Below are 16,449 nucleotides of genomic sequence, written 5' to 3' on the forward strand. Positions count from 1 at the left end.
GAACCTGTACAGGTCTTGTATTTGTTGGTGTGGTCTGTGAACTCATATGTGCATTAGTCCTGTTGTGTCTGGGGAACTGTGTTTCCTTGCAGTTAGTTATCACTTGTGCCTCTTACATGTAACAAGAGTAGCCTTACTTTTTAAAACCGAGTTTTGGTTGTATTTAAAAACCTTATAAATTATAAACATAGTTTGGTGGGCTTTAACAAATAAACAGGTTGTGTAATCACTGCTATTTGTGAGCAATCATATGAAAAATGTCTTAGTCTTTGGTAATCACTCTCATCTCCAGAATTTGATAGCCACAATTTGTTATATAGATTAATGCTAAATGGTAGTGTTGTGCTGTTATTGTAAATACGGATAAGTAGTGGCATATGGTACTGTCTTTCCAGTGAACCTTTTCTGACAGCAGCGGACCTTTGGCTTTCATCCATGCTGCTTTGTGTCTCAGTGCTTCATCCGTATTGTTTCTGCCTAACAAGCGATACAAATTTGGGGCTATGTGGAGAGCTGTTAGGATCGTTCTAATGTAAATTTTCACATGAACATATGTTTTCATTTTTCTTGAGGAATAGTATTTAGAAATAAGATTACTAGGTTTTGTGCTAAGTATATTTTAAACTTTACAAAAGCTTACCACTCTGGTGTTCAGTTTCACATGCTCACAAGCAGTGTAGGACAGTTCATATTTTCTATGATTTTGCTAACACTTGATATTTGTCCATTTGAATTTTAGCCTATTTGAATTTTAGCCTATCTAGTAGATTGTAGATGTGTTTGTTTTTTCTTCTAGTGATAAAAGGTTAGTAAATATCTTTTCTTGTGCATTTTTACCATTTGTGAACCATCTTTGGCAGAATATTTTAGAGTCTTACGTATACACACCCCATTTTTGGATGTATGGTGAGTGGTGGTTGTCAGTGAGTTGTATGCTTTTTTTTTTTTAAATATTTATTTATTTATTTATTTATCATGTATACAATATTCTGTCTGTGTGTATGTCTGCAAGCCAGAAGAGGGCAGTAGACCTCATTCCAGATGGTTGTGAGCCACCATGTGGTTCCCGGGAATTGAACTCAGGACCTTTGGGAGAGCAGGCAATGCTCTTAACCACTGAGCCATCTCCCCAGCCCCCGAGTTGTATGCTTTTTGTTTGTTTTGTATCTGTTGGTTTTGTTTGGGTCTTTTAAAAGAAAGGGATATTATTTTATTGTGTAGTTTTTGTTGGTTGGTTGGCCTGAAACTCAGCATTTCTGCTTCTGCCTTCCAAGTGCTGAAATTAAAGGTGTACATTAATACTGCTGAATTTTTATGTGGCTATAATCCCTTTCTTCAATCAGGAATTTTTCTCCTATGACTCATTTATTGATTCATTCATTCCTGATTGTATTTGCAGCGTTTGGAGTTGAACTTAAGGCTGGGGAGCATACTAGATAAGTGCTCTATCATAAGCTCCATTCCCGTCTTTTTTTGTGATAGGGTCTTGTATAACCCATGTTAGCCCCAAAACATTCAGTGAGGAGAGGACAACCTTGAACTCCTTACACCTCTACTTGTTTTTCTTAGTTTGCTTTGTCTTGCTGTGTTATAAAACATTCGGATGAATAACAACTTTGGAGGAAATGATTCATTTGCCTTATACTTAATTACATGACACTGTCCATCATGGCAGTAAGTTAGGGCAGGAATTCAAGGTAGGAACCTACATGTAGGAACTGATACAGAGTCTGCTCACCTTTCTTTTCTAAACTCAGGACCACCTGCTCAGAGGTGGCACCACCCCCAGTGGGCTGGTTCCTCCCACATCAATCACTAATCAAGAAAATATTCCACAGACTGGCCTATAGGCCAATTTGATGGAAGCATTTTCTCAATTGTGGTTCCCTCTTCCCAGCGACTCTAGTTTGTGTCAAGTTGACACAATTTTTCCTAGCACACTGTCCTTTCTTTTCTTTTTGTGGTTATCCCCCCGCCCCCACTGAGCCAGGGGCGTTTCTCTATGTATTCCTTCCTGGCTGTCCTAGAACTTGCTCTATGGACCAGGCTGGCCTCAAACTCAGAACTCTGCCTGCCTCTGCTTCCCAAGTGCTGATATTAGAAGTGTGCACCACCACGTCCAGTTTCTTTGATTTCTTTTTTTTTTAATTTATTTATTTCTTAAGTATACAGTGTTCTGTCTGTCTGTATGCTTGCTGGACATGAAGAGGGCACCAGATCTCATTACAGATGGTTGTGAGCCACCATGTGGTTGCTGGGAATTGAACTCAGGACCTCTGGAAGAGCAGTCAGTGCTCTTAGCCTCTGAGCCATCTCTCCAGCCCCTTTGATTTCTTTTTATAAATATTTTTTAACTTTATTTTATGTGTATTTGGTATGAAGGTGTCAGATTCCCTGGGACTGGAGTTGACAGACCATTGTGAGCTGCCATGTGGGTGCTAGGAATTGAATCTGGGTCCTCTGGGAGAAGAGCCAGTGCTCTTAACCGCTGAGCTATCTCTCCAGCCTCCTTCTTTATTTTCTTACTAACAAATACAATATTTTAATTTTGAGGAATTCTGCTTTACTAGTTTTTATTTTATTTTTTGATAATTCATGCTTTAAAATATTCTGACTAAATGTCATTGTCTCATAAGTGGTGTCTAAAATACTCTTACATTTACATTTCTTTCTTTTTTTTTTTTTTTTTTGGTTTTTCGAGACAGGGTTTCTCTGTGGTTTTGGAGCCTGTCCTGGGACTAGCTCTTGTAGACCAGGCTGGTCTCGAACTCACAGAGATCCGCCTGCCTCTGCCTGCCGAGTGCTGGGATTAAAGGCGTGCGCCACCATCGCCCGGCAAGGCGTTACATTTAGATTTCTTTTTGTAGCTTTCGAACCTGCCCTGGAACATGCTGTGTAGACTAGGCTGGCCTCAGGCTCAGAGATCTGCCTGCCTCTGCCTCCCACATGCTGGGGTTAAAGGCTTGTATCACCACTGCCCAGCTCTGTTTTCTTTTAGAAGTCTTAGAATTTTTTTCTTTGATTTTTCTGGACTGTTTTGTCTTAATTTTTCTGCAGGAGTTCAAGGTCAAGGCTGAATTTTCTGTACATGGCCATCCGTTTCCTACAGCATCACACATATATAGGATCAACTTTTCCCCAGCAAATTACACTTGTACTTTTACATAAAAGAATGCTAAACATCTCTCTCTTTCTCTCTCTCTATATGTGTGTGTGTGTGTATGTATATATATACACATGTATATAATATATATGTATATGTGTGTGTATACACACATATATATTCTATTTTTCATGTCTCCATTCTGTTGTATTGATTTTTTAAAAAAAATATTTTTAACACCATTATCAAGTTACTTTTTTAAAAAAGATTTTTATTATTTTTAAAAATTGTATTTATCTGTTTTTCAAGAGAGGATTTCTTTGTGTAGCTCTGGTTATACCGGAACTCACTCTGTAGACCTGACTGGCCTCCAACTTGGAGATCCAACCTGCCTCTACCTCCTAAGTGCTGGGACTAAAGAAAGGTGTGTACCACTGCTACCCAACATCTCCCCACGTTTTTTATGTGGGTACTTGAATTCTCAATTCAGGACCAATTATTTAGGTCACTTTAAGTTTCTCTCAACAATGTCTCATATGTTTATAGGTCTACTGCTTGCAAATTTTTTTGTGAGTATTTACAATTCATTTTTCAATTAAAGGTAATATTAATTAATATTAATTATATTCTTAATATTATTAAAATTAAGTTGGGTTATTTATTTATATTAATTAATTGTTGGAGCAGGGTTTTACTCAGTAACCCAGCTGACCTCAAACTTATTGTTATCCCCCAAATCAACCTTCTAAGTCCTGAGCTTGCCCATTCTGCTACCACACTATACTTTAAATCATACTATTTTTAAATTTTACTTTTGGCTTATAAAAATTCTGAAGGTTTTTTTTTTTTATATTCACCTTATTTTCCTAACATTTCATTCCACTAAATTTCTTGGAGTTTTCTACATTACAATTAGATTATCTGTGAATAAAATAGTTTAGCTTTTTCTTTCTAATCTGAATACCTTTCCTTTTTTTTCTTCCTGAATTGAATTCAGAGATGTTCCTATGTACTGGGTAGTAGTAGAGAAACCTTTGTTCCCAATCTGTCTTGCATTGTTCCTTGTAGGTCTTCTCCTCTCCCTCCTCCCCTCCTTTTTTTTTAAAAGATATCTATCTATCTATCTATCTATCTATCTATCTATCTATCTATCTATCTATCTATCTCTCTATCTAATGTATACAGTGTTCTGCTTGCATACCAGAAGAGGGCACCAGATCTCATTATAGATTGTGAGCCACCATGTGGTTGCTGGGAATTGACTTCAGGTCTTCTGGAAGAGAAGCCAGTGCTCTTAACCTCTGAGCCATCTCTTCAGCTCCCCTTGAATGTTTTCTTTTGATTTTGAGTTTTCTGCAAATTTTCACCCTGATAGACTTTTATCAGTTGAAATTTTTTTAATCTAGTGATTCAATGTCTGTTTTATTGTTGCGTTGTTTCATAGTCTTTTAAGCTGGTGAAATACATTTTCCCTAATGTATTCTTTTTATATAATTTTGGATCAGATTTGACAACAGTTATGGTGTTTTTGATTTTTTTTTGTTGTTGTTGTTGTTTGTTTTAAGACAGGGTTTCTCTGTAGCTTTGAGAACCTGTCCTGGAACTAGCTTTTGTAGACCAGGATGGCCTTGAACTCATGGAGTTCCTGCCTCTGCCTCCTGAGTCCTGGAATTAAAGGCCTACGCCACCACTGCCCCGTGGTTTCTTATGGTTTTAAGTTCTTCTATTGCCTCTGCCTCCACATGTGGTGAACATGTACCATTCCACCTCGCCTTGTGAGAAGGTTTTAAATTATAAACCTGATGTGTTTGCATTTAGGTTATCTGTTTTTTTTTTCTATTATAAGCTTTTTTTACTTTTGTATCTTTCAAGAATATATATATTCTGGACATTGAACCTATGACATGCATACCAAGCAAGTGCTTTTCCACTGAGTTATATACCCAGTCCTTTTAGTTATCTTTGTTTTGAGACAGGGTTATCAATTAGATGCCCATGCTATGCGTTGAATTTACTCTGTAAACTAAGCAGAGCTTCAATTTGATATTCTTCCAACTCAGCCTGGAACACTGTGTGTGTACATCACTATACTGAGTAAATACTTTCTTTTATTTGTAAATCACTAAACTTATTGGTATAGCAGTATTCTGTGCAAATTAAAAATTTTTATGTTATTTAATTATATAAGTGTTTGCCTTATGTATGTCTGTATACCACATTTGTGCTTGGAACCCAAAAAGTCTAGAAAAGGACATTGAATCCTATGAAAGGAGTCACAGATGGCTGTGAGCTGCTATGTGGATACTGAGAGTTACAGCCATGTCTTCTGCAAGAGCAGCCAGTGCTCTTAATTGCTGAGCCCTCAATCCAGTTCCAATATTCTATTTAAATTTAAGCATCAGTTCACAAGTTAAAATTAGCAGCCATGTGTTGGTGGCACAAACCTTTATCCCAGCACTCAGTGGGCAGAAGCAGTCAGATCTCTTTGAGTTCAAGGCCAAGCTGGTCTACAGAGCAAGCTCCAGGACTGGCTCCAAAGCTACATAGAAACCCTGTTGAAGCATGATTAGTAAAACTCAGAGACTGAAATTGGGGTTCAAGCTGAAACCCTGAAAAACAAAACAGCAAGCCACTGGCTTTTACCTTGACCTCAGTCCCAAATGGCTATCCAGGAATCTCATAATGAGACTGTGTAAGAGCTGTTTCCTCCTGTTTTATATTCCTCTCCAGGGCTGGGATTAAGGCAAACACTACTGTTGTGGTTAAAGGCATGCACCGCCCAGTTTCTATGGCAACTAGTGTGGCTTCTGGGATTAAAGGTGTGTGTCATTGTGGCTACTGGGATTATTACCCTGTCTCGATAAAACAAAAAGCAATGTTATAAATAATAGTCTTAATCATTTGTCTCTACAATGTTAGTGTTCTTGTTATTTTATATTTTTATTTTTTATTCTAAATCATTCTAGCTGGAGAATTACCAATGTTAATAATATTTTTTCAAAAGATGAACTTTCATTTTGTCAGTTTTTAAAAAAAATATTTTCCCCATTGTTTTTGTTTGCTTTGTTTAATGTTTTCATTAGCACATATTAAACATAACAGTGGGTTTCATTGTATTTTCATACAAGCACATGGTGTATTTAGATGACACATGCCCACATGTAAACAGAAGTATTTTGTCCTGCCCACCCTGGCTCCCTGTTCTGGCAGCTGCTTCCAAATTACCACACACAGACTTATATTAATTATAAATGCTCGGCCAATACGTCAGGCTTATTACTAGCTAATTTACACTTACAAATACTGCGATCTCAAGCTGGGTGGTGGTGGAGCACACCTTTAATCCCATCACTCGGGAGGCAGAGGCAGGCGGATCTCTGTGAGTTCGAGGCCAGCCTGGGCTACAAGAGCTAGTTAAAGGACAGGCTCCAAAGCTACAGAGAAAAACCAAAAAACGAATTTAAATAGATAGATAGATAGATAGATAGATAGATAGATGAATAAATAAATACTGCGTTCTCATCTTGCACCACTGTTTTTCAGTGACTTTCCTTTTCTGCCCTTCTCCATCCCATCATCCTTAGTTTGGTTGCTGCCTATACTTCTTGCCCAGCTACTGTGCAATCTATTTTATTAAACCAATTTGAGTGACAAATCTATACAGTGTTCCAGAGGCTTTTTCCACAGCACACGCACATATTCTCACACAGACTTACTTGCGTGTGACACACACCCATTCCCTTTTTTTGTCCTAGCCTCAATCATTGTCTTCCTATTCCTAGCTAACTTCCCTTCTACTTCTGTGTCTTTTTTTTTAATCACCCAATGAGTTTCATTAAGGTTGCTTATAGGAACAATCTCACCTCCCTCGTAGATTGTTAAAGACACATCAATTGTGGGGAGCTGTGGGGCTACATCAGCCCCTTTTCTCTTAATCTTGTTCCCTTTCTTTTGTCATTTTGAGACAGTCATACTGTGTAGGTATGGCTGGCTTCTACTTGGCTAAGTCAACAAGGCTTGCCTCAAAATTGCAATAATGCTCCTGCCTCTGCTTCCCAGGTGCTGAGATTTCAGGCGTGTGCTATCATGTTTTGCCTTTTTTAAATCTGGTTTTCTTTTTTCGTTTTGTTTTTTTTTTTTTTAGACAGAAAGTTTAAATTGTGGATTTTATGAGTCTTTTTCTTCTAGTTTGCTTTCCTTTCTTTTGACGTTACTAGTACTCTGAGCTTCACGATTGCTAGGCACATGTTCTGCCTAACTTAATGCCAGAGCTGTTTAAGTTTTGCAGGAGCTTGGACTGGAGAGATGGCTCAGAGGTTAAGAGCACTGACTGTTCTTCCAGAGGTCCTGAGTTCGAATCTCAGCGACCACATGGTTGTCATCTGTAATGAGATCTGGTGCCCTCTTCTGGAGGCTGAACACTGTGTATGTAATTTAAAAAAAAAGTTTTGCAGGAGCTTGTAGGTATTTCGAATATCTCACTCATATCACACAAGTACTGCATTAGTTCCATCACAGGATTTTTTTAAAGTTTTATGGTTTTCATTTAAGTTAACAGGATTTTCTAATCATAGCTACAATTTCTTCCTTGATCTATGCAATATTTATAAGTGTACTATTAATTTATGATTTGAGAGTTTTCTTGACGTTTTTCCATTATTGGCTTTAAGTCCAAATCTTGTGTAAAGAATTTATTGAGACCTATTTTATAGTTTGGAATATGACCTATTGAAGTGAGCTTGTACTGTATCATGTGGTAATGGCTATATCCCAGTTACCTAAATGTTGATAATTACTATAGTAATTTCTTATTTTTTAAATATTTATTTATTATGTATACAATATGCTGTCTGTGTGTATGCCTGAAGGCCAGAAGAGGGCACCAGACCCCATTACAGATGGTTGTGAGCCACCATGTGGTTGCTGGGAATTGAACTCAGGACCTTTGGAAGAGCAGGCAATGCTCTTAACCTCTGAGCCATCTCTCCAGCCCCAGTAATTTCTTTTTTATATGAATTGGATTTGGTGAGTTCTTGGTGTTTTGAGACAGGGTCTCACGTAGTCCAGGCTGACCTTGAACTTTCCATGGAGCCCAGAATGACCTTGTACTTTTCCTGATCCTCTTGCCTCCACTTCTCAAGTGCTGTAATAGGTGTGCATCACCATGTCTGAAAGTAGATTATTTTTCAAACCCTTTCAGCTCTGAATTCTGAATCTTTAGGATATAAAAATAATTTTCTTATTCAATAGGATTATTCGCTTTGCAAGTCTGAGAACTCAGAGTCTTAAAATTCCAAGGGTGAATTTTATAGTTTGTGAATTTTTTGAATTCTCACAGGGAAGGAAGAAGTCTGTAGTGCCTGTGGAGCCTAGGAGTCTTATTCAAGGAGCCTTGCAAGGTTGTTCAGTGTCTGGAATGACACTGAAGTATATGTATGGGGTGAATGCCTGGAAGAATTGGGTCCAATGGAAAAATGCCAAGGAAGAACAAGGAGATCTGAAATGCGGGGGTAAGTCCTCAGTACACTCTGTGTCAGATAAATACAGGAAATAGAAACAAAGTCGTAAATATATTCGAAGAAGGATTAACTCATAAGACTTAGAGCTTGGCTTTACTCATCCCATTTCTTTATTGTTATTTACCTGTCTCATTTATCCCATCAGGAGGTGAACATGCCTCTTCTAGTCCGTGTTCTGATGCCTTAGGAAGTGTTCAAGACCAGGCACTCTCTCAAGAATCCTCAGAACAAGGTTGTAAAGGTAAATATTCTTGTGTCTCTTTTCCTATCAATTTTTTTTAATATTAAGGTTTAAAGAATATTTTATGTGCATGAATGTTTTGCCTATATATGTATCTGTGGAACACTTGCACGCCTGGTGCATACAGAGGCCAAAGGGGCCATCAGATCCCCTAGAACTAGAGTTTACAGGCAGTTAGTTACGAACCACCCTGTGGTTGCTGAGAACTGAACCTGCATCCTCTGGAAGAGGAGCCAGTGCTCTTAACCATTGAGCATCACTCTGGACCCTATAAGTTTGTTAACTGACCAGATGTATAGATGTGCTAGTCTTAGCATTGTGAAGGATGGAGAAAGAGACTCCCCCTGCCACGTGCCTAGCTTCAGCAGCTATCCTTAACAACAGAGGGAATTTTCACAGCCCCTTCATTCCTGTATCTTTCCTGATTCTAAAGCCAGAACCATATGACCAACAGCATGTCAAGCCGTGCTGCATACTTGGGATGGAACTTGGCCCCATTTAATAACATTTGCATAAGCTTTCATTTATTGCTAATTTATTTAAAGGTTTTGGTTTGAGATTTTCCACCTATACCCTTTCTCTTATAAGTGGATCACTATATCAGGTTTTGACTTTTGTTGCTAGTAGTCTGTTTGCTGGTCTTGGAGTACACAAGTTCTCATCAGAACAGGCAGTTACTGCTGTGTTGTGATGACTCATAGTCGCTATAAATCAAGTATTACCTTTATGCTCTTAAGGTTCTATAAATACCCTCCTGCTTGGAGGTTGTGCCTGCAACAATTCCCCTGTTGTTTACTAGTCCTTATTTAAGGAACCAAGAGAGCCAGCTGCAGTGCCAGATACAGTTCCTGTATCTTCAGCTATCTGGAGGCAAAGTCAGGAGGAATGTTTGAGCTTACCAGTTCAGTATCAGCTGTGGCAAATTACTGAAACCTCAACTTAAAAAAAAAAATGTGCCTTAGCTATTCTGGCATTTGTCAAATAGACCAATGTGGCCTTGAACTCAAAGGAGAGCTGCCTGGTTCTGCCTCCCACCTGCTGTAATTAAAAGCATACACCACTATGCCTGGATTCCTTGTTTACTTTCATAGAGTCCCAGTTAAACGAACCTTCTGTCATAGTACTGTTGCACCATGTGCAGTAAATTGCATTTCTCTTCTTGAAAAAAAAAATCCTTGAGTCAGGATCTATTATTTGGTTGATGGATTTGAGATAGGATTTTTCTGTGTGGCTTAGGCTAGTCCTCTTGCCTCAGCTTCTTGAATACTGTAACATCCTGCTTGGTTTACCATGCTTTGTGATCCAGTATAGTGGTTAGGGCACAGTGGTGCTGGTGTTGGTTCAGTGAACAGTAGTGTCACGGCGTTTCTGCAGTCTCATGTTTCAGATGTCTTCTCCCTTTACACAGTCCGCTCTATGAAGCTGAAAGAAGATATTCTGTCCTGCACTTTTGCTGAGTTGAGTTTGGGATTATGCCAGTTTATCCAAGAGGTGCGGAGACCAAATGGTGAAAAATATGACCCAGACAGTATCTTATACTTGTGCCTTGGAATTCAGCAGGTATCAGTTTCAATAACTTATACATTTGATTGTGGTTTTCATCATCTGAGATAACTTGTGAATTGTTGAAAATAAGTGTATACTGTCATTTATTTGTATTAAACATTTTCCTTAGTGAACTGCTATCCCAGTTTAAAAGTCTTTACATATAGCCTTTGTAAACTAAAGTGAGACTGTTGGTAGAATAATAGACGTTGGGAAGGGATCGTGTATTCTGTAGTTAAATGGACGAAAAGGGCATAAATAGCAGCCTACCTAGAAGCAACTAAGGTGACGGCATCTGTACGTGTAAATGTTTTATTTGCACTTTCAAAGTACGAAGTAAATTAATAGATGCACAAGTACGTTCATTTAAAAAGATGAGTTGTTGATAAGAGAATTATCACGGTGAGAATTAACACGGTGAGAATTCTGCCAGCTGGAGGGAACGCACGCTTTCTACAGCAATTTCAGTACAGTATTTAGGAATGTTTTCACCTTTTTTTTCCCCTCCCTAGTTGGTTTTTTTTTTCTTTTCTTTTTTTCTTTTTTGGTTTTTCGAGACAGGGTTTCTCTGTGGCTTTGGAGCCTGTCCTGGAACTAGCTCTGTAGACCAGGCTGGTCTCGAACTCACAGAGATCCGCCTGCCTCTGCCTCTGGAGTGCTGGGATTAAAGGCGTGCGCCACCACCGCCCGGCTCCTCCCTAGTTTTTATTTAACGTCTCTTCTATATTTGTGTCTGGCTAGGACTCATTTGGTTCATGCCTCTATAATCTTAGAACTGGGGTTGCTGAAGCAAGAGGATTACAAATTTGGGGGCAATTGCATAGTCATAAATCAAAAATCATTCATCACAGTTGGTTATAGTTCATGCTCACCAAATGTGAGAGTTAGTAAATAGAGCATAGTATCTAACCAGTTGTTTTATTTATAAATTGGAATGTGGGTATGATAGTATATGCCGGCTCTCTCAGCTGCTTGGGATGAAGCAAGGTAACTGCAAGTTCAAGGACAGCCTAGGCTACATAGTGAGACTGCTATCTCCAAAAATAAAAAGTAATGCTTAGTGATACATGACTATATTATAAATTATGTTTATTACTATGTAATGGCATAGTGATATGAATTCATAGAAGGTGAAATAAGAAATGTGTGCAGGGCTGGAGAGATGGCTCAGAGGTTAAGAGCATTGCCTGCTCTTCCAAAGGTCCTGAGCTCAATTCCCAGCAACCACATGGTGGCTCACAACCATCTGGAATGAGGTCTGGTGCCCTCTTCTGGCCTGCAGACATACACGCAGACAGAATATTGTATATATAATAAATAAATAAAATGTAAAAAAAAAAAGATTTTCAAAAAAAAAAAAGAAGAAATGTGTGCAGCTGGGCGGTGGTGGCACACGCCTTTAATCCCAGCACTCGGGAGGCAGAGGCAAGCGGATCTCTGTGAGTTCGAGACCAGCGTGTTCTACAGAGCTTTTTCCAGGACAGGCTCCAAAGCCACAGAGAAACCCTGTCTCAAAAAACCAAAAAAAAAAAAAAAAAAAAAAAAAGAAAGAAATGTGTGCAATGGTTGTCTCTGGTTGGTGTTAGTCTGACCTTAAGCAAGGTGGGGCTTTTTGTTTTGTTTTTTGCTTTGAAAAGTAAGTACTAGGTTGACTAGGACACACTTGTCATCCCAGCACTCAGGAGGCAGAGGCAAGATCCCTGAGTTCCAGGTCTAGAACTAGCTTCAGGACCAGGACTACATAGAGAAACCTGTCTCAAATAAACAAAGGAAAGTAACTTGTGGTCTGGAGAATGACCAGCTGTTAACACACTGGCTCCTCCTCCAGAGGAACTGCATGTGATTCCTAGTACCCATATGTCTATCTCCATGTGCATGCCTTGTACACTCAGACATTAGATGGGGGGGGGGGTAAATCTCCCTGGAACTGGAGTTATAGACAGTTGTGAGCTCCTATTTAGGTACTGGGAATAGAATCCATGTCTGTTGCAAGAATATCATGTACTCTTAATTGCTAAGCCAATATCTCCAGCTCTTTGTTAATATTTTTGTTTTGTCTTGCTGTGTGTGTCTGTACCTCTGTCTGAGAAAGGGAGACAAGTACATATGTGTACATGCGTATGTGGGTGCACATGCATGCCCTGGATGTCAGGTATCTGTATCACTTTGCTTCATTCTTTTGAGTCAGGATATCTCACTGAACCTGAAGCTTGCTCTTTCAGTTAGTCTGACTTGTCAAATTCCAGGGGTCTACCTGACTCCACACTCCAGTTCTGGGGTTTCAGGCACACCTGGCCATGCAAAGCTTATACTTGGGTGCTGGGTATTTAAACTCAGGTCCTTATGCTTATACAGCATGTGTTTTTGCGCCATCTCCTCATCCCTGTTTTACTTTGTTTTTTATTTAGCAAAATGGGTCCATAAAACATATATTTTGCAACTTGTTCCTGAATTCAAGCTTGTTTTCAAAATCACGGAGATCTGCCTTCCTCTACCTCACAAGTGCTCAGATTAAAGTGCCACTGCCCAGCATTTTGTTTGTTTTTTTTTAAACAAGGCAGAAAGGATCATGTGAGTTGGTGACCAGCCTGGTTTACATATCTAGCTTAAGCCTTCTAAGACTCTAGGGACAAACTGAGGTGCTGCTTGCATAGCATGTGCTTTATAAACAGTCATCACAGTTCACTAAATTTCATGCATTAGAACATAATAATTGTATGTTAATGGAGTATCATGTAATGCCTTGGTAGAAAGGTTTTGTTGCATGCACAAATTATTTTGAGAATCTTGTTATCTGACCAATTTAAGTCTTCTAATATCTTTCCATTTACCTAGGTCTTCTATAATTTTTACCTTCAGTTACAGCTTGTAGTTTGATTTAAATCTTCCCTAGTTTTGTTTTCTTTCTTTTTTTTTTAACAGTTTTCATTTTTAGTTGCATGTGCATATATTTATGTAAGGATGGCTGTGCCTCTGAGGTTAATGCCCATGAGGCCAGAAGATAGCTGTGGAGAGTGCTGAAGCTTTATTATATAGGGGTTGTAAACACACATCCCCTCCCTCTTGCTCCCCGCCCCTAGTGGAGGGAACAGAACTGGGTATCAAACCAAACTCTGTCTTTTTCAAGAACACCATATGCTCTTTAACTGCTGATCTGTTCTCTAGTCCAAGTATTTATTCTTTATGACATTATTTTAAGATTTATTTATTTTATGTATATAAGTGCTGCTCTATTTGCTTGCATGACAGCATACCATAAGAGGGCATCTATGTCTGTGAGCCACCATGTGGTTGCTGGGAATTGAACTCAGGACCTCTGAAAGAACAGTTGGTGGTCTTAACTGCTGAGCCATCTCTACAGTCCCTCTGTATGGTTTTTGTTTGTTTGTTTGAGACAGGGTTTCTCTGTAACTTTGGAGCCTGTCCTTGAACTAGATCTTTTAGACCAGGCTGGCCTTGAACTCACAAAGATCTGCCTGCCTCTGCCTCCCAGGTGCTAAGATTAAGGGCTGGCCAGAGTATTGTTTTGACTGTGTGTTATCCAAGCATTTCTTTATTTTTTATTCTGTGATATTCTTAATAGTTGACCCTTTCAGGTTGGGTTTACTGGCACATACCTTAAATCCCAGCCCTAGGAGGCAGATAGAGCTCTGTGAGTTTCCCGTGAATTATAGAGTAGCCAAGGCTATTTGAGAGACCCTGTCCCCCATCAGTCCACTCCCCACCCCAAAAAAATTTTTTCAAAGTGTGGGTCAAAATGTTGAGAACTGTGGTTGAAAGGTCCCATGTAGTTTTTGGTGTTGTTTTGTTTTTTTTTTTTTTTTGTTAAAGATTTATTCATTTGTATTTTATGTATATGAGGTTTTTTATTTGTTTTTTACTTACATGTATGACTGTATCCCATGTGCATGAAGTGTGTCCGTGGGGGGCAGACAGGAGTTTCAGATCCCCTGGAACTGGAGTTATAGCTGTTAGCCACTATGTGGGTACTAGGTTCTCTGCAAGAGAAGCCAGCCATCTCTCTAGCACACCCCCATAAGTTTTTTTTTTTTTAATGTGTGTGGGTATTTTGTCTACATAAATATCTATGCACCATGTCCATGTGTGGTACCCAGGGAAGACAAAAGAAGGTGTCCGATTCCCTGGAACTGGAATCACAGACTGTTGTGAGTCACCATGTGGGTGCTAAAAGTTGAACTTGGGTTCTCTGGAAGAGCAGCTCTCCAGTGTGCACCAGCCCCTTCCCCCACCTCAGTAAGGTCTTAAATTTGAGTTTGATTTGTTTCAAGAGAAAGTTTGTTTAAGTAGAATGGCAGACAGAGCTCTGTGAGGACATTTGCAAGCATAGTGCATGTCAGGAGAGGAGAGTTGCGTCAGTTTCATCAAGAGTAAAGGGTTCTTATTTGGGAAGTTTACTCATTTATGTGTATTTGTTGTGTGTGTGTGTGTGTGTGTGTGTGTGTGTGCGCACGCACGCGCACCTGGGTATGACCCCACAAAGGTCAGAAGACATTGGATCCCTTGGAACTGTAGTACAGTTGATGATTGTGAGCTGCTGAATGGGTTCTGGGAACAGAATCTGGGTCCACTGCAAGAACAGTAAGTGATCTTACCTGCTGCTTCAGGTTCTTGTTTTTAGTATTTATTCTGTACCACCCACACTTTTTTGCAAATTCAGTGCCAAGGACAATGACCAGTTTTCATGACAAAGCATTGGACTTGAATCCTAGTATTTTAACCTACAGTAAAATGCTTAGAAGCTGTGTGGGATAGTCCATTACAAAGGCAGACATTAAGGGAAACCATTTCTTATGATGTTTTCTAATCTTGAGCTTTCTTTATACCAGTATGTGTTAATTCTTTTATCTTTTAGTACCTGTTTGAAAATGGTAGAATAGATAACATTTTTACGGAGCCCTATTCCAGATTTATGATTGAACTTACCAAACTCTTGAAAATATGGGAGCCTACAATACTTCCTAATGGTAAGGGAATTGTTTTTAATTATTTTTGTGGTCTACTTTTATAAATTGCTTTTTAAAATATTTTCATATATTGCAATATAATCTGTCCTGATGTAATACAGTTGAGTTGTTGAGATTGTTTTAGATTAATCTATTGTGGAGCATTTTAGTAAAATACAGTGTGAACAGTTACTATAAATTAACAAACAGTATACATAGAGATACTAACACCTGAAAAAAATATACATTGTTATACTTATGTTTCTAGAATGGTTTTGTCTGGTAGAGTCAATAAGCTAGTTGCTATTGATTTATCCATGCACAAATGATCTTTGTCAGTGTGTGCTGAACGTCTTTGCTTGTTCTTATCCATGAATTCTTTAACCTGGTGTCATTAGAGAAGCCTGTGGTTCATTCAGGCTCTGACTGGATGAGTTAGAGTAACAACCAATGTGTGCTTTCTGTTGAGCTCTGGAGCACCTCTGTATCATTCTGAGCTACATGATGAATAATAGAGAGGAGACTTATAGCATTGATTTGGAAGTAGTAAAGTCACATTCAGGGATGATCTCTCAAGAATAGAATATGGAAGCAGCAATAAAGAGAGTTCAGGAAAGAGCATTGCGTTAGAGCTGAATTTAAGGGACATGGAGAGCCAGGTACAAGGATTAGTACAGTTTCTTAAGACCATGCTTCTCATACATACAGATTCCAGTCGGTCCCAAGGAACATAGCTGTTAATGTAAGTTAAGAATGAGAGGGAAGCCAGGTGGTGGTGGCACACACCTTTAATCCCAGCACTCAGGAGGCAGAGGCAGGTGGATCTCCGTGAGTTCTAGGCCAGCATGGTCTACAAGAGCAAGAACAAGTTCCAGGACAGACTCCAAAGCTACAGAAAAACCCTGTCTCGAAAAACCGAGAGAGAGAGAGGGGCGGGGGGTGGGAGGGAGGGAGCCACTTGTTCCTCCCTAGTAACTAAACACATGGAACTGGCAAATGGTAAGCTTGATGGTCTGGGCAAGAACTGGTTAACTTCCCGTGGAGCAGATCTGGCCTGTGTCCTGCTTCTGTTGTCTG

At 39.2% G+C, this 16,449-nt stretch overlaps 1 protein-coding gene across 5 annotated transcripts in view; it reads left to right on the forward strand.

The window, feature by feature from the left end:
* Zmym4 (zinc finger MYM-type containing 4) overlaps positions 1–16,449 on the forward strand; it is a 118,801-nt gene that overhangs the window by 91,638 nt on the left and 10,714 nt on the right. For all 5 annotated transcript variants that reach the window (XM_041652012.1, XM_041652015.1, XM_041652014.1 and 2 more), the window contains 4 exons: positions 8,442–8,613; positions 8,768–8,863; positions 10,272–10,423; positions 15,282–15,393. In XM_041652012.1, the coding sequence (XP_041507946.1) occupies positions 8,442–8,613; positions 8,768–8,863; positions 10,272–10,423; positions 15,282–15,393 (532 nt within the window). The remainder of the gene's footprint in view (positions 1–8,441; positions 8,614–8,767; positions 8,864–10,271; positions 10,424–15,281; positions 15,394–16,449) is intronic.

This window comes from Microtus oregoni, unplaced genomic scaffold, assembly GCF_018167655.1.
Source record: "Microtus oregoni isolate MIOR12 unplaced genomic scaffold, Mior012 000005F_ref0000423, whole genome shotgun sequence".
Lineage (NCBI taxonomy): Eukaryota > Metazoa > Chordata > Mammalia > Rodentia > Cricetidae > Microtus > Microtus oregoni.